At 24.7% G+C, this 22,901-nt stretch overlaps 1 protein-coding gene across 1 annotated transcript in view; it reads left to right on the top strand.

Moving 5' to 3' along the window:
• Positions 1-14,024: 14,024 nt before the first annotated feature.
• LOC135930576 (uncharacterized) overlaps positions 14,025-22,901 on the top strand; it is a 34,667-nt gene continuing 25,790 nt past the window's right edge. The window contains exons 1-2 of the mRNA XM_065467435.1: positions 14,025-14,100; positions 14,509-14,600. Coding sequence (XP_065323507.1) covers positions 14,025-14,100; positions 14,509-14,600 — 168 coding nt within the window. The remainder of the gene's footprint in view (positions 14,101-14,508; positions 14,601-22,901) is intronic.

The following is a 22,901-nucleotide window of genomic DNA, read 5'->3' as shown; positions in this document are numbered from 1 at the left end:
AATTAGGTAATCATTATTAATTTTTTTATATATAAACTACGACGATAAATTTATTTTACGGAATTTAATGAATCATTTACGACTAGTTCTTACTTACCCCATATACGATCGACCGTGACAATCCCCGATTTGGTAAATTTTAAATCCACTCTAATTCAGCGGTGCGGGAAAAGATATATTAAACAAAATACAAAAGATCATACAAGATATCACAACCAAAAATCATAAAATATAGCAGCTACAACAGAATTTTCCTAGAATATTTTCTGATACATTAGGACACTTCAAACAAAAAAGATGTAAGACTGATTCCCAACTTCATCAAACCCCGAATAGTACCCTATTTGCTAAAGTCAAACTAATGTTGAAGGACTGGGAAAACAAAGGGATAATAGCAAATGCCGATAGAGTAAATGGGGACCATCAATTGTACCCATTTAAAAGGCTGACAATACCTTACGCCTATGGATAGATTACAAAATTACGAAATATCCGTGGGTAACGCCCAAATGTTACCCGAACAAGCTGAAGATTTTTGGAACACTACAAGAAGGACCATTTTTCTGTGATAGATCTAGAAGCCTATACACAAATACTAGTCACGGAAACCACAAGCAAATTGTTAACAATTAGCACCCACTTAGGCCCATTCAATTTTAATTAACTTCCTTCTAGTTGGAGCAGGACGGGCCGTATTTTAATTTTTTTAAATACAATTGAGCTACATTTTAATTTTTTTAAATATACCCGGGCTAGGCTTATTTAAAAATACCAGGTTTTAAGAAATACCAGGGCCATATATTTTAAAACCGAATATTTTAAATCGCCATTATTAGCTATATAATTTAATAATAAATGTAATATTAGTCAAATCTAAAACAAAATTATTCAAAATTAGACGGATAGGTGGATGGATTTCACTACTCATGTTCCTTAAACCCTGATACAATTTTGGCACATTCTGGTCTTGACTTCTTTTGATATAGAGATAGATATCCTAGTATATCATTAAATTATTTTTTTGGCATCCCCCGTGCAGCCATTCATATATGCCATCAAGTATAAGTATACACAAATATAACCTTAGAAAACAACTTGATGGCATCTATGAATGGCTGCATATAACAAATAATTTCAATATTATTATTTGTATATATGAATAAATTTTTATAAAACATTTTTAATAATATAGCGCCAGCATGCGGATAAATATTCATGAAATTATGTTTTAAATATTTTTGATTGTTTTAATTTATTTTAACATCTAACAAATTTTTAAATATTATTTATTAAAATTAATTAATAATAATAATAATATAAATTAAGAATCAAAAATTCGATTTGCTAATAACAACTTTTTACTATATATAAATGCTCACTATTGAAAATGAAATAATTTTATTTGCACATAATATACATTTAGAATTTTTTTTATGATGGAAATGTAAATTCTAATACTTCTTCTATGATATCTGTGGATCCATAATATCAAATACAATTTTTTTATAATATTTCATATCTATAAAATGAATATTAATATGACTTACAAGATTTTCCAAGAAATTTTCAATATAAAAAGATAGAAAACCTTAATGTTTAATATTTTAAATTATAACTAGATGAAAAACTAGTGTTGTTAAAAAACCGAGTTTTTACGGTTCAGGAGTTGGCTCAAGCCAGCTTATGAGTTAGCTCAAGTCTAATTTTGAGACATTATTTATTCTTCCCGCATATAAATTTTTTTAAAAATATTTTTATTTTTAAATAATTTTTTACATAATAATTTATACTACATTATTATATTATAATAAAATATATTTATTTATTTGATGCTGATATTGTAATGAAATATTAATTTAATTCTAATTCACATGCCCAACATATTTTGACTTAATAAAAAATTTTAATCTTCTTGAGTAATTCTTTTGAGAATTTTATTATAAATAAACAAACTTTTAGGTGAAATCTTTTATAGTTTGTAAAATTATCATTTTTTGGTATATTAAAAGAGATGGTTATTTCTAAATATTTTTTTTAAAAATATTTATATTATAATTTTTTATGTTATTTTATATGATCTTTTGGAAATATTTTAATGTGACAATTGTCATATTCGCCATTTTTAAACATTTTTTGACACAAAAGAGTAAATAATATTTATATTGTAAAGGATGATTAAATATTCAATGAATATGTTCCTTGAAAAATTGACAATTATCATAATCGATATTTTTTAACATATTATATTTTTTTCACGCTAATGGGCAAAAATATGTATTTTTAACATGTTAAATTAAAATTTCAATTAAGATTTAACATATAAAAGTGACAATTATCATCCATTTTTTTGAAAGATTTTTGATGCAAATGGGCAAAAATAAGAATTGCTAACATGTTAAATTAAGAGTGTAGAGAAGATGTACCATAGATAAGTAACAATTACCATAATTATTATTTTTAAAGTTTTTAAATTTTTTCGACGTAAATGGACTAAAATAAGTATTGCTAACATGTTAAAATAAAACTTCAGTGAAGATATACCCTAGATAAGTGACACTTGTCATAGTCATTATTTTTAAAGTTTATTGAATTTTTTTGACCCATTTTGGTATAAATATAGTTGAATTAAAATTTCAGTGAAGATGTACTATAGATAAGTGACAATTGTCATAATTAACATTTTTAAAGTTTTTGACGAATGGGTTAAAATATATTCTAAATATATTAAATTAAAATTTCATAAAGATGTACCATGGAAAAATAACAATTGTCATAATCGTTATTTTAAGTTTTTTGATAAAAATTTCAAATTTAAATTTCACATATTAATTGCCACAATGAACATCTTCAATGAATTTATAATTTAACATCTTTACAATATAAATATTATTTTACCCTTTATATCAAAAAGTGTCAAAAATGTTCAAAAATAACGAATATGACAATTGTCATATTATAATATTTTCGTTAAAAAGATCATATAAAATAACATAAAAGAGATATAAGTACTTTTAAAAAAATTATTTAGAAAAACCACATCTTTTAATATACTAAAAACAATAGATAATTTTACAAAGATGATTATAAAAAACTATAATAGATTTAGCTAAAAGAATGTTTATTTATAATAAAATTCTCAAAAGAATTCCTCAAATATGATTTATTTACAAAGATTTAAAATTCTTATCAAATCAAAATATGTTCAATAAAAAAAATATATATATATATTATAAGGTAAAAACTTTGTTGATATTGAAGATAGAAATATCAATAACTTAAGCGATTGAAAGATGGTGATTAGACCAAAAATAACATTAAAAAAGTTCGAAATGGGCCGGCCCTAAGTATATAAAGCACACGGACTGTCTAAATATTTTTAAAAAAATCCTTGCCAGGCCTATTTTTTTTTTGAAAATAGGTTCCTGGACCAAATTTCTATTTTAAAAATTCGGGCCATGCAAATTACCTCTGGGGTATCTGATATTAATATTAAAAAAACCACATTTAAAAATTCATAAATAATACTTAATATTAATATAAACCACCTTTAAAAATGTTTAATAAAAAAAATTAATTAATATTTACATTAAATTCTATGAAATAAAATAAAAAAAATAAAATGTTGAGTTAAATGAAAGATTATTTATCGAAATATCTTTAGAAATAAAAGAAAAAAAATAATTTATATTTTAATTTCTTATACTTAATAAAAATAAAATAGGTCAAAAAAAAATTTAAAAACTTAAAAATATATATATGAGTATACCTAAAACGAATTATTTGTTATTCGATATTCGATTTGATTCAATTCGATTCGATTCGTATTTTACGAATATGAATAACACAATTATTCGATTCGAAAATTCGAATCGAATTCGAATAAGGAAAATATATTATTCGTCGAATAATTTTTTATCTATTATTCGATCGAATTATTCGAGATTATTCGACTAAAATAATTTATAATATTAATATATATTGGAAAATAATCATATATAAATCATATATTATTATTAGGAATTATTTGAAATTATTTCAATTTAATAAAATCTCCTTATGGAATAATGAAAATGCGCCAAATTTTGAAACTCCATTTTAATTTATCTCATAATAGACCATTACTTTAGAAATTTCTTTTATGATAGAGATGGACGAAGAAGGTAATTTATATAACACATAACATATTCAATTATAATAAACTGTTAATCCCATCACATCAAGAATGACGGGCAAACCTGATATTTCTCTTTCATTTGATAATGGAGAAATCATAAATTTGACTTTTTGCCTAAAGTTTTTACCACTTTATTTGTAAAATATTGCTAATGTCGTGTTATCTAAAATGGCGAGGGACACGACTCTTTTCTGTTGGAGCTCATATGGTTACAAAATACAGAATGTCGTTAAATGAGAAAACAATCCGAAAAACTTTATGTTTGAAAGATTGGCTGTTGTCAGATTTATCTACTTATAGATATGAATATTATATTGATTTTTCCACATTGTATATAAATATATTATATATGTATGCTTCTATTTTGTCTCACTAATAAAATTTGTTTGTCTTTATCCTTAGTTAAATTTTACAAAATAAATTTTATAATAGATCTTTTTTAATTCATGGTAAATAAAATTTTCGAATCAAATCGAATATTTGACGAATCGAATCGAATAATCATTTTATTATTCATACGAATACGAATAATAAATTATTCGATTTAAACGAATACGAATAATGGAATTATTCGATTCGATTCGTAATTTTCTAGGTATATATATGAGGGGTAATAATCTATTTATAAATTCTAAATTTGTGTATTTTCCCATTTATAGCATGGGTATTATAAGAATAAATAATATAAATTTATAATTTATAAAATTACATTGAACAAATTCGATATAATAATAAATAAAAAATATAAAAAATGAATCAATTTATTCATATACTATATAAATTATAATATTGAAATTTATTATTTGTTACTTATGTATTTGTGATAATTTATGTTAAAACTATTTTTGTAACGATTTATATAAAATCTTTATTTCGCATGTTGAAATCACAAAATTACAATAAAAATAAAAATGTGTATATGGTATATAAAAAAAGACAAATATATATTGTCTTAAAGTAATTGAAAACATTTGCATAGTAACATTAAAATAAAAAAAACATGAAAATTGAAATTGATCGTCTGTAACTATTTACACATCTTAACAGTTACAAAATAGGATATCTCTTTCTATATCAAAAGAAGTTTCGTAGGGAATATTTTAATTTTTTATGGGTTTCAAGAAATTAAATAAGCCAAAATTGTATCAGAGTTAAGGAACCTTAGTAGTGGAATCTATCCATCTTTCCGCCTAATTTTGAAGAGTTTTGTGGTACATTAAGTTAAACATTTCACTGTTTCCAATATATAGTACTATCTGTAGAAACGTCATATAGAAAAACAAGGCTAACATTGCTCGCGTTATCCATTGAAATCTCTTTTTCTTTGTTTTTTAAAGCTATAATTACGTGTAAAACATTATCCCAGTGTGACCATTTGCCGACTTTTAACCGAAGTTTCCAATTGAGTCTCCATTACTAGCGTTATAAGATAATTTATGGCAAAAAAATTATATTACCAGTATTTTTCTCTTCATTCGATATCATTTTCTTATTATGTATTTCAAAAAATAAAAAAACGTTAAAATTAAAATATAAATTATGGAAAGATATATTAAATATAATATGGTGTGTGTGATGTGAATATCGAAAATCATTGAACAAATTATAATTGGACATTACAAATTAAAATGAGGAAAAGGTATTTATTAAAAGTTGATTTATGATGAATTATTTAATGAGAATGAAGTGTATCTGATACAAAAATCTATTGATGTTAAAATTATAAATTGTATTGATATATATATGAAAAATATACGTTGAGGTTCTAATTGTTAATTTTTTTATTGATACTGATAATCCTTTTTGTTCTATTTTTTTGACAAGATTTTTTAGAATTTTTAGGTTTCAAAAGAATCAGTTTCCCCCATTATGACATACCTTTTTCTCTGTCCCCCTTTTTTACTGCCTTATATTAACTTTTCTACCCCATTTCTTAAAATATTTCTTACTAAATCTTTTATAGATTTTAATCTAATGAAACTACATACTCCTCAGCCAAATAATATTCTACTTATCAGAGTTTATTCAAGATGCTTTTCTTGTTCTTGTACTTCCCTATGTAATATCAATTAAATTAAATGGCGCAATTTGAATCGATACACAAAAAACATGATTCGTGGACTCTAAATTGTTGTTAGTTCCATAAATCAGTTATAATATTGTACCAAAATGGGATTGATATTTATATTGCTGAGGCTAGTGGGAGAGACTGAACATAATGCAATATATATAAATTATTGAATTTGGTAATCTTACTGAATACCCAAAAATGATTCTCTTTTATTTCAAATCTTTTTATTTTATTCCACTTTTAATATACCAAAAAAATTATAATTTCGTAAAAATTCATAATAAAAATAAGTAATGAAAAATTATATATTTCTTTTTCAACTATAATCTAAAATATTCATATTCATAGACATTTTTAAAATAATTATATTTATTTGCATACGATGAAAGTTCATTTATATAAATTTGAATACCACCCAATTAAGAAGGGATCAACTAAATATATATTTGCATACAACAAATATTATTTTTTTAATAGGAAGATATGATAAATAATTGTACATTATTCTATTCTTTTTGTTTAAAATATTATTTGTCAAACGTCAAAGGGTGATTAAACTTTGCAAAAATCTGAAAAAGATTATTGAATAACTCAAAATGACAAAATAGGCTAAATTATCGCGTACAAAAAGCAAAATTACATTAAAGACATGAAAAATGATGTAACAATCGAAGTAGGATTATAAATGTTAAAAATAAGCATCATTATTAATTTTTGTTAAAGATTTTTTTTTTCAATTTTAATGATAATGACTTATTTAACCAATTTATTTAAGTTTAGTACAGACATTCATAGAGGACATCCTAACATGGATAGAGATAATTGTGGTAATATTAATTATAAATTAAATTCAAATATATACTTAAACAATTAGTGAGTAGTTAATCATTTTTTTTTAGATTGTGGATTATAGCGACAGGTAAAATTGGAGTTTAATATTAGTTTAAGTCATTTATTAAGTAAAGAAAGATGTCAATATATTGGAATATGGTATGAATTCTTCATTTCATGCTTGAACAAGAAAAAAAATGAAATAATACTATTAAAGTCGTTTGAAATGACGAGGTAAGCTCAGGTTTTTCCCCCAAGAAATAAATTTACTTAAAAGACATACATATCTGCATGTATATATAAAGATAAAGTATTTATATTGATTAAATTAAAATGAATTCTAAAAGAGCCGATCAGAAAAGGTGTCAATGACACATTCTACCCAACTTCAAAAACAAATTTGAAGGTAATATATTTGTTTTTTCCATATATATATTTATATTGTACATACATAAGTAAATAAAATATTTAAAAATAACCTAATTTGTATTGAAAAATGGATGGTGAGGAAGTGTGATCATATTTTTATTTTGACTTTACTTTGGTCTTCCTTGTAATTAATTTACAATTTAATATTTTATTATAAATTTTATTAAAGCAACCTATGCATTTGGTCCATTACCAACTTATTGGGAATCGTCTCTTCCCAATCTATTCACACACCTATTACATTCAGATGGATCAAAAAACCATCAAGGATAATTCTTTATTATTTTATATGAAATGTATATTTAAATATAACCTTGTAAATAGTTATGTTTATGATAATATAGTGAGGAAGAATTAATTGATATTGGGTATACGATCTGACATAGTTTATTTAACAGCTGATAACATTTATAAAATCTTGAGAATGGTTGTTCTTATTGATCTTAATCTTATCCTTAATTTTAATTATAATAATATTCTAAGGATTTTCAAAATTATTTTAATTTAATTAAAATATTAATATATTTTGATTAACTTAAATTATCATATAATGTTTTATCTTATATTTAATCTTTATTCACATACCGGTTTATATACAGATAGTATTTATTAACAATATTAGATGAGCTATTATTTAATACTACAATATTTTATTTGGGTTCAATCTTGGCACATAAAAAATATAAATCATACATTAAATATTTAAAATCAAACTTAAAAACATTATTAAATAATAGAAAACTTGCAATAAATATTGGAAACTATATATTAAATATTAGAATCCATAAAAAAATTACATTAAATATAAAAAAAATACATTAAATGTTAATAACAAACATTAAATACAAAAACAATACATTAGATCTTAAAAAACATTTGATGAATTGTAAAATATAGTTGAATGCTCAAAAATAAAGTTTGGAGGATGTTCCTAATGGTAGGATGACGGTATATCTTTAATAAATATCCTAGAGGAAAAACCCGATTAATTTTGTCATCATGTTGGATAAAGGAGTGGCTAGGAAGATTGATGTGATGTTGATTTTGCAGGCGATCTCAGCCTTCTCCAGATTTGAGGACATCAGGGGCATTGATGTTAGCCGCAATTAATATTTAAGCAAATTGTTGGAAGCTTGTGAAAAATCATCAATGACCTGGTAGATCGATCCGCTTTGGGAAAGATGTGTAGCGGAGCAGATTTGATCTAGCTAGACTTGCTCGATGATGTTGGCTGGAACAGTTGTGATTGACGAATTTGTTGGCCAATCATATCTTGACAGCGTGTACTTACAATGGTACTAGTATAAGTGGATTAGAGAGATCCTGTATTATTTTAACTCGGTGGTGTCTATATCTAGTGAAGGGATCATCCAGATTTGACATATAAAATCAATGCCGTCTCTATTTGAACTTGGAGTCAGAGCTCTGCCGGACACGCCATTTTAGTCAACATTGAGAGGAAGATAGAGAGAGTATTTTTAGTGAGTGAATGTTTCGAAGATGTCATAACAGTTTTCTACGAGGGCACGTCACTCTTTTTCCGTCGCAGATCAATGTTTGCCTCTATACACAGCGATACAAATAACGAGTAATTTGACTAATAGTTGACAAAGTTTGATACATAGATTTTGATCCTTGTTAAAATAAATTAAAAGTGGATTTTTATTGAACCATAAATACTTCCCCTATCCTCCCCTCAATGTTGACTAAATAAAGAAATGGCGTGTCCGGCAGGGCTCTGACTCCAAGTTCAAATAGAGACGGCATTGATTTTATATGTCAAATCTGGATGATCCCTTCACTAGATATAGACACCACCGAGTTAAAATAATACAGGATCTTTCTAATCCACTAATAGGACCGTTGCAAGTACCCGCTCTAGATATGACTGGCTAAGAAATTCGTCAATCGCAACTGTTACAAGCCAATGTTATCGAGCAAGTCTAGCTAGGTCAAATCTGTTCCGCTACACATCTTTCCCAAAGCAGATTGATCTACCATTGTCATTAATGAATTTTCAAAAGCTTCCAACAATTCGCTTAAATATTAATTGCGGCTAACATCAATGCCCCTGATGTCCTAAAATCTGGAGAAGGTTGAGATCGCTTGCAAAATCAACATCACTGTAGTCTTCTTAGCTACTTTATCCGACATGGTGACAAAATTAATCGGGGTTTTCCTCAAGGATATTGATTAAAGATATAACGTCATCCTACCATTAGGAACATCCTAATAGTTTTACTTCCGAGCATTCAACTATATTTTACAATTCATCAAATGTTATATAAGATCTAATGTATTGTTTTTGTATTTTAATGTATTGTTATTAAGATTTAATGTATTTTTATTATATTTAATGTAATTTTTTTATGGGTTCTAATATTTAATGTATAGTTCGCAATATTTAATGCATGTTTACTACTATTTAATGATGTTTTTTTTATATTTATGTATGATTAAATATTTAATATATGATTAATTTTTAATGTGCATAGATTGAATCCAAATAAAATATTGTATTATTAAATAATAGCTAATCTAATATTGTTAATAAATACTATCTGTATATAAACCGCTATGTAAATAAAAATCAAATATAAGATAAAACATTATATGATAATTTAAGTTAATCAAAATATATTTTATAATAAAATAATCTTCTTTGCGATTGGATATTATTTAATGATTTACTTAGAATTGGGGATAATTTAAATGAAAGCTAATTAAATATAGTGGAATTTTTTTCTGACATTTCACTTCTGAGATAGGTTTTATTCTCCATAATGAAGTAAAAGTCTTCTCATTTGTGCACATATTAATTGGTAATATAAAATATACAATAATTCTAATATATTTGAGAAAAATTGAAAAATATAATATAAAGTATCCAATGCTATCATTGGTATTCTTAAGGATATTATATGAAAATCAATCTTTCATACTTAGATTTAATATTTTAAATTGATTAGTCTTCGGCCGGTTAATTTCTAGTAATCCTGTATTAAGTCCACACTAATAGTTAAATGATTTGTTTTTCTAGATGAATGAGCTTACGAATTTCGATCATAATCATAAACAATCACACAAATCTTATGAAATTCTTGTTGAGTAATAAAATAATTTCTTAATTCATTCCAAAGCAAAAAAAACATCGGTCATTTTGAATACAATATTGTATAAACTTCTGCTGAAATATCGCAGGCCATTTTGATATATCACCAAGAACTCTTTAAATATAATCTTTTAGATCGTACTATTTTTCAATTTTCATTAGAGATTTGAATTCTCTCTCTCAGAAGAAGTCCTTTTTTTCGTAATTTTTGAATATATATCTCTTGATATGCACTTTTGTTAAGAATGATATATTTGCGGCATATATATAATCATCATGATATTTTAAAAATGTAGGGTCATTATTTTTAGATCTTGCATCTCCATTGTTATTTACAGTTGATAATCGAAGTAAATGATTTTACGGATAAGTATTTTACTTAGAATATCCTATTAATATTTTTTGAATAGATATTCAGGTTAATGGTTTTTATTAATTTTTTAGAACCCATTTTAATTTTCAAATGGACAAATTAATTTTTTACATTAACATTTTAATAAAGACTTACATGGTTTACATATCTAACCGATTCATATAAGCTTCCACCTTCAAGAGTAATAAGATAGCTGACAGGCTTTCTCAAATAAATTTTTTGCATAATAAAAAATATAAATTGCTATACCTAAAGCCATAATATTTAACTATTACGTCTTTTTAAAAAATAACTAATAAATAAGGCTCACAGGGCCATTATCTCTAAAAGACTCTTCCAAGCCTTCAGCCTCTAGAATATTAATAGGGATTTCTAATTTTTTCTTAAATATTAAAAATAAAATTTTTATTTATCTTTTACAAAGTAATAATATTTTACCTTTTTAATTAAGGAGTTTAGAAGCATAAGTATGACATTTTTTTCTATAGAGATAATACTTATAATAGTATTATTTAGATATAGGGTAGCCAAGATTTTCCTAAGGGGGGGGGAATTAAAAAATTACTGGGGCCTTCTCCTCCAGACCCTATTTTAATGGGCCTTCATCCCGCTTTTGCCCGGCTTTCGGTCGGGTTACCCTTGTTTATATATAGTCATAAAATATTTTTACAAGATAGGAGGTTAATTTTAATAAAAAAATAAGCTTGGAACAAATATTAAATATATTTTTATTCGTTTATATAAAATATATTAAATTACTTGTATATACATTAATATAAAAGCATGGTGATAATTTATTCCAAACAAGTATAAAAAATTTATTTATAAAAAGTAAGTAGACAATAGTTGATATATTTCTATTATATAGAATTAGTTACAAAATACTAGGTAAAATTTCACATTTACAGACATATTTGACAGTTAGAGAATATATTACAGTTAATATTTTAACAAATTTTACTAATCAATGCTCTTGATAATAAGCAACAATTAGCAATCAATTATTTAACGCCATCTTTATTTTAAATAAAAAAGATTTTAAAAATTAATTTTTATGTCTTTAAAAGATATTTTCTGATGTCATTATCAATATTTTATAGTTTTCTGTAAAATATATAATTCGTTATATTTGTAAAAATTACTTGAGTGTCATATGATTATTGATAAAATCAAATATACTGTAAATCCTCGACATATAATATTACACTGTTTGTATTGTGCTTTAATTTTTTTTTTAATTTATGATTTAATTTTATCAATATTTTATAATTATATTTTACTTTTATTAAGATAAATAAATTAAAATTATTCACTTTATAAAAAATTATATTAGATATATTATTTAGTAATTTTAGTGTTTATAATACATTTCATTTTGTCTTAAGACTTAAAGCATTTGGAGTGGGGGGGGGGGGAGGACAAAGGGGGATATTTTTTATTTACTTAAAATGATATTAACAAAAAGTGATAAATTTCTGAAGGGGGGGGGATCATTTTATTGGATTATTTGTTATCCTAAAAAATATAATATTTAAAAAAAATTAAAAAATATTGTTATCAACTATGGCAGCGTGGAATTGCTAGTTCTTCAACTTAAGGAGACTTAGTTTTGAGAATAAAAACAGATTGGCTTAAGGCTGAAGTAATTTTATTTTTAATATGTAAGATTAAAAATCTATGTATAAACATAACCCAAAAAGTTAATTTATAAAATATAACACTATCTAAAAAATACTCAAATTTGAAGGAGCTCTCCAGAGGTTTAGGATTGGATCATGCATATACATTCCTCTATTTGGCTGAGCTATTTTAAATATATATTTAATTTTCATTCATCCTGAATGTAATTAATAATGGATGGTACAGATCCTTTTTTTAGATAAGCACATCCTATAACTGAGGGTATAAAACGATCCGCTGTAAAATCGGCTCGAAAATGTTTTGTAATTCTTATTTATTGCCTCTATCTATTTTCTTAATTAAATTTTATTCTTGATAATAGGGAATCTTAAAAAAATAATATTCATGTCTTAAAATATGAAAAGAATTTTATAATATAACAAATATGATGAATTAAAAAATTAATCTATAAAAAGAAATTGTTTTTATTAATTGAGGTATTGTTGCATGACAGCGACCCATACCAATCTATTAAATTAAAAGATAATTATCATCTTTAATATCTACATATAGAATAAAAATAAGAGGGAAACAATAGTGGTGGCCAATATTCACTAGTTTTATTGATGTCAAATTCGTGGAAAATCTAGAAATTTATGAATCAAGATGACAAGAAGAGTTTGCTTGCATTTAGGCGTGAAATTACTAACTACCTCCTTTGAACACCAAAATTGAAAATGATTTAAGTACCGAGCACGTAAGCCAGTTTGAATTACAGAGTGAAAGCCCTACTGATTTATCTAGACATTATTTATCTTAAATTATAGTTAGAAAAAGACGTAGATGCTGATATTGACATACGCCCTCAAGATATATGTGTCAAACATGTCAAATGGCACTTCATATTAAATGTTTCAAGGATTTTTGTAATATAAAAATTTACTCGTTTTTATTATAAGTTACAAAAAATATAAAGATATCTGTTGTTTTTAGATCTTATAGAATTATACATAGATTTTATCTTTTTTTAAAACTATTAATGGTTAACGGTACAGATATGCACCAGGCTAGATTTTCTATTTAGGATTTTTTTGGCTTATTTTTTTTAGAATATCCTATTTGAGAATTAATCAATATAATTTGAAAAATTGTGCATTTTTATCCACTAGAAAAATCTTGTATAAATATATGGATTAAGGTAATAGTTAATTTTAAATGAATCTAAAATTAACCTAATCTGAAATATTATATAGATACTCCGTTTTATTTAAATCTATATTTAGGAAAAAAAATCAAAATGACTTTACTTAAGTTTGGCGATGATTGACATTGAGAGCTTGTTAAGTACCAATGGAATTTCGAGAATTGATGGTGTACACATATCTAACATGGGTTTTTAATTTTTTTTTAACTCATGGGATTTGAAGTGAAACTTTATGTTTATGAATTAACCAAAGGTGTTGCTCAGTCGATGTCTAGCCTTTTACTAGGTTTTATCTTATAACATTTTTTATATTTATAAATCAAAAACAAAAAGGTTATTAAATTGAATTGTTTTTTTAAAATATTTTAATAATTTAAGGTTTTTAAATATTTTTTATATAATTTGTGAAAGCTAAATTTACATAAATATGTTATTTATTATTTTAGGATTTAATTTTATATTAATTATTGATTTTATTATAAATGGTCTTAATCACTTATATACAAAATTATTTATATCCAAATTTATTTATTATATATTATTAAATGTTAATTTAATATACAAATATATTCTAGTTTTTAAGCTGAATAAATATAACAAAATATATTAAGAATTATGCTAGATTTATCATCAATTCAATTTATCTTATTCTTATAAATCTCTAAGAAATATTGTATACAAAATAAAAATAAAGGGACTGCAATTGATGGAGTATGGCATACTTCAATAGTTGTATATGGCCATGAGTATTTTTATGGTAAAGGTGGCATACAAATATGTAATCCGGTAATATAATTTAATATTTTATAAATAATTGATATTGAATTATATAATTATAATATTAAATTTATTTCTTAATTAGAATTCTAGAATATAATCTTGAATATATACATAAGCATTCTAAGAAATTTTTAACTCTTAGTATATAAATTATTTTTTAACATCCCCTACCAACATATTCTAATAGATCTTTGTTTTTATAAATAAAAAATTTAAATTATTATTTTTACTTTATTTAATATAAAATATATGTATAATGATAAAAAATATTAGGAAGATTTATAATTTGCATATAATATTCTAAAATTAGAATGTTCATTAGAATTTATAGATATATTATTTACAATTTTTCACATAGTGTATTGTATATATCTTTGCCTTTTTTATAAGAAAGTTCATAGAATGGCCTTTTTTTAAAAAAAATAAAATAAATATTTTAATCAAATAAGCTCATTTTTTTAAATATTTAACCCTCTCCAAAAAAAGGCTAATTTTAAAAGTCAATTGTGTTTAGATGATACTTCTTAAATTTAACACAAAGCAGTTATGATTTGATTGTCAAAAATTATTCATATTCATATATATTTTATACTCTATTCTTGTTTTCTCCAAATTAAATATCACACAATTTCAATTATATAAAATTAATTTGAAAAGAAAGGTCTATGAAGTATTTCTATCATATTTTAATAATAAATAGATCATTAAATTTATGGTTATTGCCAAGGGCATTTCCAAGGAAAGAAGCTTGGGAATATTTGCCCCCCCCCCCTTGTAATTTTGATTGTTTTCTTAAGTTAAGCCTCCAAACCAATATATTACTATTATAAATAATAATTTAAAAGAAAAAAAAGTATATCAAGTTAATATTTTTTTCTCTTCAAATTATGATTATAATTTAAAATTATTAGGAAAAAATGCAATTTAATCATTTTTTTGAAAAAAGTGAATAAATCAATTTTTTTTCAATGTAACCATGCCAAAACACTGCAATAGGTGGGCCTAAGAGACTACTACACCTCCATATACATTACCCTCTACTCCAAAATTAAAAGAAAAAATGGAAATCCAATTCAAATCTATTGCATTTTAACGAATAATTACTATTTCTACTATTTTCTTTCTCCTATAATTATAGAGTTAATATTAACATATTTTATAACATATATATATACTGTATTTTGATATGGTTATTTATGTACAACACAGTAGGGTAGTCTTGAACGTTTTAGAATATATAATATGTTTATATAAAAACATTTTAATTTCTGCGAATCAAGAATGAAAGCAGGGCTGGTACCCATACATAATTGGGTTGTCTCAAGGAGGCGGCACTTTTTTGTACTACTTTTTATCATAACAAAAAAATAATTAACCACTCCAAATGACCTCCTTATTCCAATCCAATTATTCAAATGACGATATCGTCTTCATTACCTACTGCCCCCCCCCCCCCCCATAACAAATTCTTAGCCATTCCTATGTTTATTACCATTTTTTAATTTGAGATAATTTTCCTAATGGTATTTATAAAGTACTAGGTAGCAGGCACCTAAATAAAATTTCCTCTAGGCTTTGGGTGGAAAAGGTGTATTTTGCATGTTTTCAACTATTAATCAATTAGTACAATATTTAAAAGAGGGTAACAATAAATTTAATTATTAGAAACCTGCAGGTCTAGACCAACGCTAATAATTTTAAAAATAAACCCTTCTTTACATCAATGTTTATTGGTACATATATAGCATTAATAAATCTCTATTTATCTAGAATTATAATTACCACTTTTTGTTGAGTTTCAGAAAATTTAAAATTGTTTTTTTCGATATATTGGGTGCATGGACCAAACTAGGACGATTTTTTGTTCATACCACTCATAACCGGAGTAATATGGGTTATTTCGAAAAAATTAAATAGTGTAACAATTCAAACCGAGTAAACCGAACAGATATTAACCGTTATTATTTACGGAATCGACCGTTAAAAGAATTGTCACACGAATCTGAACCGAACTTTAAAAAAGGGCTGTCAACTGGTTTGGATTTTTAAAAAATATATATATTCTATCTCACACTCCCACGCACATATTCCCCCAAAAAAGTATATAATATATCGCTATATAGGACAAGCATCGAGAGATAAATAAGTAAAAGCTAATAATTTTAAAAATAATAATAATGACTAATTCTAAAATTTTTAGATAATTTTGCCACATAATTATTACAAAATTTGTTATACAAAATTTTTTTATACAATATATCATTAAAATATTATTTTATAAAAAGTGATAAACAAGAATCATTTTTTAAAAAATCTTTAACATACCCAAAGGCCTGCAATATGCGAACTTAAATACCTTAATATTTATGGGTAAAACCCCAAGAATATTGTACCCCTCCCCAAACAAAATCCAGACTACATCTATAAGAGAATCTCTCATTGAAATATCGATTAATTGGACAGTTATAGGCTGTAATACTTTAATTTTTAAAAGAATCTTTAGATCTAATCCTACATCCATCGCTATACTTTCTGTTATAGTTGGACGAATATTAAAATTTTTTTACAAATCCAATGATAATATTTTCAAGAAAATATATTATAGATGAATAGTTTTTATTTTAATTATCCTTTAATCCCAATTGAAAAAAAATGTAAATTAGATATAGCTAGCTAATTCAGAAAAACATCAATCATAAATCTATACAGTAAACATGGGATTATTCTTTGCCTGAAGATAGCGCGATATTATTCAAATTTTTGTTTATAAAAAAAATTGTTTGTTCTTAATAATATTTAATAAGAACCTTTAAATATTTTATTAGGAACAAAATGGATTTAAAAAAAACGACCTCTTACAATCACTAATAATCCACTGAAAAAATCAATACAGTCAAAACCGTTTAATTGCGAAAAAGCTTGGGACCAAAATATTCAAAAATTTCCCAATTATCCAATTAAAAATTAAAAATGAGTTTGTGTTTTTTATAAAAAATTTCATCTATATATATTTTAAGCATATAAACCCATCAAACTTTGTAATAAATAAATTTTTTAATTAATGTAACAACTATATATTTAATTTGAATAAGTTTTAAAATGAATAAAAAAACATAAATTTTAAAAAATTTATCTAGTATGTTTAAACATATGAATTTGATTTTTCCCACGTAAATAAACAAGAATTTCTAAATGCTAGGATTATTCAAGTTCAAACAATATTTTTATAAATAACTACCTTTGTTTAAATTTTCATATATTATAGAATAATCAATTTATTCTCTTTAACCTTCATTAATTTTTTTAAAATATCTAGTGGCCAATTAACATAAATATGAAAAAGCAGGCCAGGCCTGAAAATTTAAGAAATTAAAGTGTTTTGTTAGAAATTATTTTACTGTACATATGATTATATAATAAAGATATTTTTTTTGCTACTTATAAAAAATATTTTGTGATAAAAGTTAGCAAAGACTTGATGGTTAATCTCTAGCTTTCTCTGTGAATCCTGTTCCCTTGGATTATCCTGTGCCTATTTAAAAAAAAGGTATAATATCCATAAATCGCTTGATTTTTTTAGATTAAATTATCAGATCTCTAGATTACCTTAACCATTTTAGAGCTTTCGTTACCTTCTAAAATAAACTAATCCTTTTAAAATAAATTAATGTATTCTAATATTATAAATGTAAACGTATTAACAGGCCATCCTGGAATGAAAGTTTATTAATGTTTTGTTAACATAATATTTTATTATACATGCATCAAAATTTTTATAAAATAATGTAAGATTTAATAAAAAATATTTTGTGATAAGAGTTCTGCTAGACTCTGCAATAAATAATTTTCTACTATATTTTCTAGCTTTCTTAGTGAATCCTGGTCCCTTAGATGATCATGAGCATATTCAAGAAAAGTATAAAAACTATTAAGATTCTGATTTTTTTATTAAATGATCAGTTATCTCTAGATTCCCTTCGTCATTCTCAGAGCTTTCATAACCTTCTATAAAAGATTAGATTAATTAAAATTTTTGTTGAAGTAATTAAACCTTCCAATTCTAATCTTATTTGATTACAAATGTCCTGATCATTCAATATTCCATGACAGCTAGCATCATCATCGTGTAACGCATATTCTACAAATATGGGATCAAATTCATCTTCTTCTTTGTCAGTTAGTGCCATATCATCCTCCGATTCCCAATCATATGCCATAGACTTATCAAAAAAATTAGCTTTAAATAAAGCATTTTATGATTGTGGTACCTGTCACCTCACCCCATGTTAATTTTATAAGATAGAGGCTATCATAAAGTGTAAATCTTTTATAAAAAGAGGTGGTGTCATTTCCTTCCATCAATGTTATCATCTTTCTCATGATACCCTTTCTATATTGACATTTAAAGGATCTAATTGCACCTATGTTTAAAGGTTGAATTAGGGATGTTGTATTTGCCGGTAAAAAAAATAATTTTATATTATTAAATGTTATTTTTGCTTCGTGACAAGATGAATTCTCACAAAATAATAAAATTTTCTTCATTAATAAGGAATCCCATTCTCTTAGGATATCTTCAAAAGTTGAGGTTGTCATTCAGCTGCTTTTATTGGAGTTGTATTTCACTGGTAATTTTTTATTTTTAAAGCGCCTAGGGTTTTTAAATTTCTCTACAACATATAACTTTTTATCAGATCCATCCCCATTTATGATAAATAGAACTGAGACCTTTTCCTTGTCTGGTTTGAATCCCGGTGGTTGAGTTCCACTAAATTCCATTGTGCCATTTAATATTGCTCGGTAGTATAGTCCTGTCTTACCACATTTGTAAATATTACTCATTTGATTATCTTTAATCAGAGATGGGAGTGTAATTTTTGATCCATTAATTTGCATTAATAATATCTGCACTCCCTTTTTCATTGCAAACATTATGAAAATTTATATTCTGTCTTTTCCTAAATCTCTGCAACCAGCTGCTAGTAGGAATGCCTATAATTTATATAAAACATAAAGATATAATTACCTTCATTGAATGCTTGGCTAAAAAACATAGCTTTTTCTAACATCACTGACCCATTTAGACTGCAATTTTTACTTCGCACTTGGGCAAACCAAACCAATAAAGCTGCTTCTGTCTTTGGGTAACCACTCATTCTAACCCTTTTAGTTGCAGGGGGTTTATTCCTTAGAAATTTGTAGCATATACTTGCTTTATTAGCTTCCAATCTGTAAATTGTGCAAACATGGCATTTATAGCTTAACGCTAATTATGTTACATAAATAACATTTAATAATATAAAATTAATTTTTTTTTACCAGCAAATATAACAACCCTAATTCAACCTTTGGACTTGGGTGCAATTAGGTCCTTTAAATGTTATTAGAGAAAGGGTATCATGAGAAAGATGATAACATTGATGGAAGAAAATGATACCACCTCTTTTTATAAAAGATTTACACTTTATGCTACCCTCTATCTTATAAAATTTGCATGGGGCGAGATGACAAGTACCACAATCATAAAATGCTTTATTGAAGTTAATTTCTTTGATAAGTTTTTGACATATGATTGGGAATCGGAGGATGATATAGCACTAACTGACAACAAAGAAGATGAATTTAAACCCGTATTTGTAGAATATGCGTTACACGATGATGATGCTAGCTGTCATGGAATATTGAATGATCTGAATATTTATAATCAAATAAGATTAGAGTTGGAAGGTTTAGTTACTTCAAAGATTTTAATAAATCTTATTTTTTATAGAAGGTTTGAAAGCTCTGAGAATGACGAAGGGAATCTAGAGATATCTGATCATTTATAATGGTTATTATTCTTTTCTTGAATATGCTCATGATCATCTAAGGGATTCAGGATTCATTAAAAGCTATGGAATAAATTAGAAAAAGAATTATTGAGTCCAGAGTTTAGCCAAACGCTTATCACAAAATATTTTTATTAGATCTTACATTATTTTAAAATAATTGTGATGCATGAATAAAAAAATAAGTTCATATAAAATGTTATGTTAACAAAGCATTAATAAACTTTCATTCCAGCATGGCCTGTTAATACATTTATAAAAATTAAATTCATTAGTTTAAGGATTAGTTTATTTTGTAGAAGGTAATAAACGCTCTGAGACGATGAAGGGAATTTAGAGATCTGATAATTTAATCTAATAGGCACATGATAACCCAAGAGAACAGGATTCACTAAGTAAACTAGAGAATATCATAAAAACAATTAACCATCAAGTCTTTGATAATTCTTATCACAAAATATTTTTTATAAGTAGCAAAAAATTTATCTTTATTATATAGTGCTGTAAAATAATTTTTAATAAAATTAATAAATTTAAATTTTCAGGCATGGCCTGCTTTTTAATATTTATGTTAATTGGCCACCAGATATTTTAAAATAAATTAATAAAGATTAAAAAAAATTAATTGAATATCTTTATTGTATCATAATATAGGAAATTTAATCAAAGGTAGTTATTTATAAAAATTATTTGTTTGAATCTCGAATAATCCTAGTATTTAAAAATTCTTTATTATTTACGTGGAAAAAATCAAATTCGTATGTTTTAAACATACTAGATAAATTTTTACAATTTATATTTTTTTATTCGTTTTTAAAATTTATTCAAATTTAAATATACAGTTGTTACATTAACTAAAAATTGTATTTATTACAAAGTTTGATGGGTTTATATGCTTAATATATTTATAGATGATAAATATTTTTTATAAAAAACATAAACTGATTTTTAATGTATTTTTAATCGAATTGCGATTAAACGGTTTTGACTGTATATATTATATAATGTATAAATACACAATTACAACTTAAATAATCATAAAAATATTCCAACAGTTTCACCAAATAAAATGAATCTTATTATTCTGCCTCCAAAATCATATAGGCTTCAGTCGGACTGAACCTAGGTTTTTTTCAAAGATCTTTTACCATCGCACTCCGGGTTGATTCTGGTAATCAAAAAAATGATTCTTCAGGACTGCAAATCGTATTCTAGTTTTTCCTAAAAAAAGTCTAAAATATTTGGGCGACATCTTTCCCAAACTAAATCCTGTCCCAAAATTAATATGGCAAAGTCACAACAAATTTAAAAAAATATTGGCAACTAATATACAGCTTTAAAAATATTGTTTTATTCAAAAAATAATATATTTCCTTTCATAGTTAAAACAATATAAATAAATAGCTTCGAAACACTAATAACTTAAAGCAACTGGTGCTAATTTTTTTTTGTTTACTTTACTTTTAAAAGTTGATAGAAGTATCGTAGTGCGCTACATTTTTTTTAAAAAAAGTAACGATTTAATATATATATTTAGCTAATTTTAACATGATAAAATTAATCATATACTATGAGAAAAAATTTATAATCGAAGATCTATATTGCTAATGATTTAACATAGCGAGAAAGATAATATCCATATTTGATATCTGCAAATTAAAGTGTCATTTCATAACTAATTGTTAGAAAAAAAATTTCAAAAAAATTAGTGCTTAATTTATAAAAAATTTAAAATATATTGTTTTTTTTTTGGTAAAATGCAAAAAAAAATAATTAATAATCTATAAAACTCCATCTTGCGGATATTTTTTTATATCTTCTTCTAAAATATAAAACAGGGAATTGAACCGTTATTTATAACGGTTCAGTTTGATTACGATTCAGTATGTAAAAAATTATAATGGTTACGTTTTCATTACGGTTCTTAAGAAGAAATTTATAAAGGTTCAGTTCGGGTCAGCTAATTATTAAGGTTTATAAAGGTTCATTACTATATAAAAAAAAATATATAAGATTCAAAATAACTCATATTAAGTATGTTATTTAAACTTATAATTATAAGTAATTTTTTTTAAAAAATATAAATGGATTCCTTTTTGTTCGTTGTGGCGATAACGCAAATTTTTGCCCCGAAAAAGCCCCTTCTACAGAAACTTGTGTTGCAGGAACCCCCAGTACTACTATAAGAGCTTATATAATTCTGGATAATAAAATTATTTTCATTTCTAAAATATAGAAACTGAAAACGGTTTAACCGTTTTTTATAAAGGTTCTTTTTACTCCTTCAAAAAATAATGATATCGGTTATGGTTCAGATATTTATAATGGTTTAACGCAGAGTTGTTAAGGAACGGCGCTCCTCCACATTTATTAATTAAAATTCAATAAAAATGAAATTTTATATAACTTAAATTTTTATCCATCATTAAATGTTTAGTTATATTGGTTTTTATTGGACTATTATTTTTTAAAATACCAA

Source organism: Gordionus sp. m RMFG-2023, chromosome 1 (genome assembly GCF_954871325.1).
Source record: "Gordionus sp. m RMFG-2023 chromosome 1, tfGorSpeb1-WG-v2, whole genome shotgun sequence".
Classification (NCBI taxonomy): domain Eukaryota; kingdom Metazoa; phylum Nematomorpha; class Gordioida; order Chordodea; family Parachordodidae; genus Gordionus; species Gordionus sp. m RMFG-2023.
Note: the sequence above shows the minus strand (reverse complement) of the source record. Positions and strands in the feature narration are given on the sequence as shown.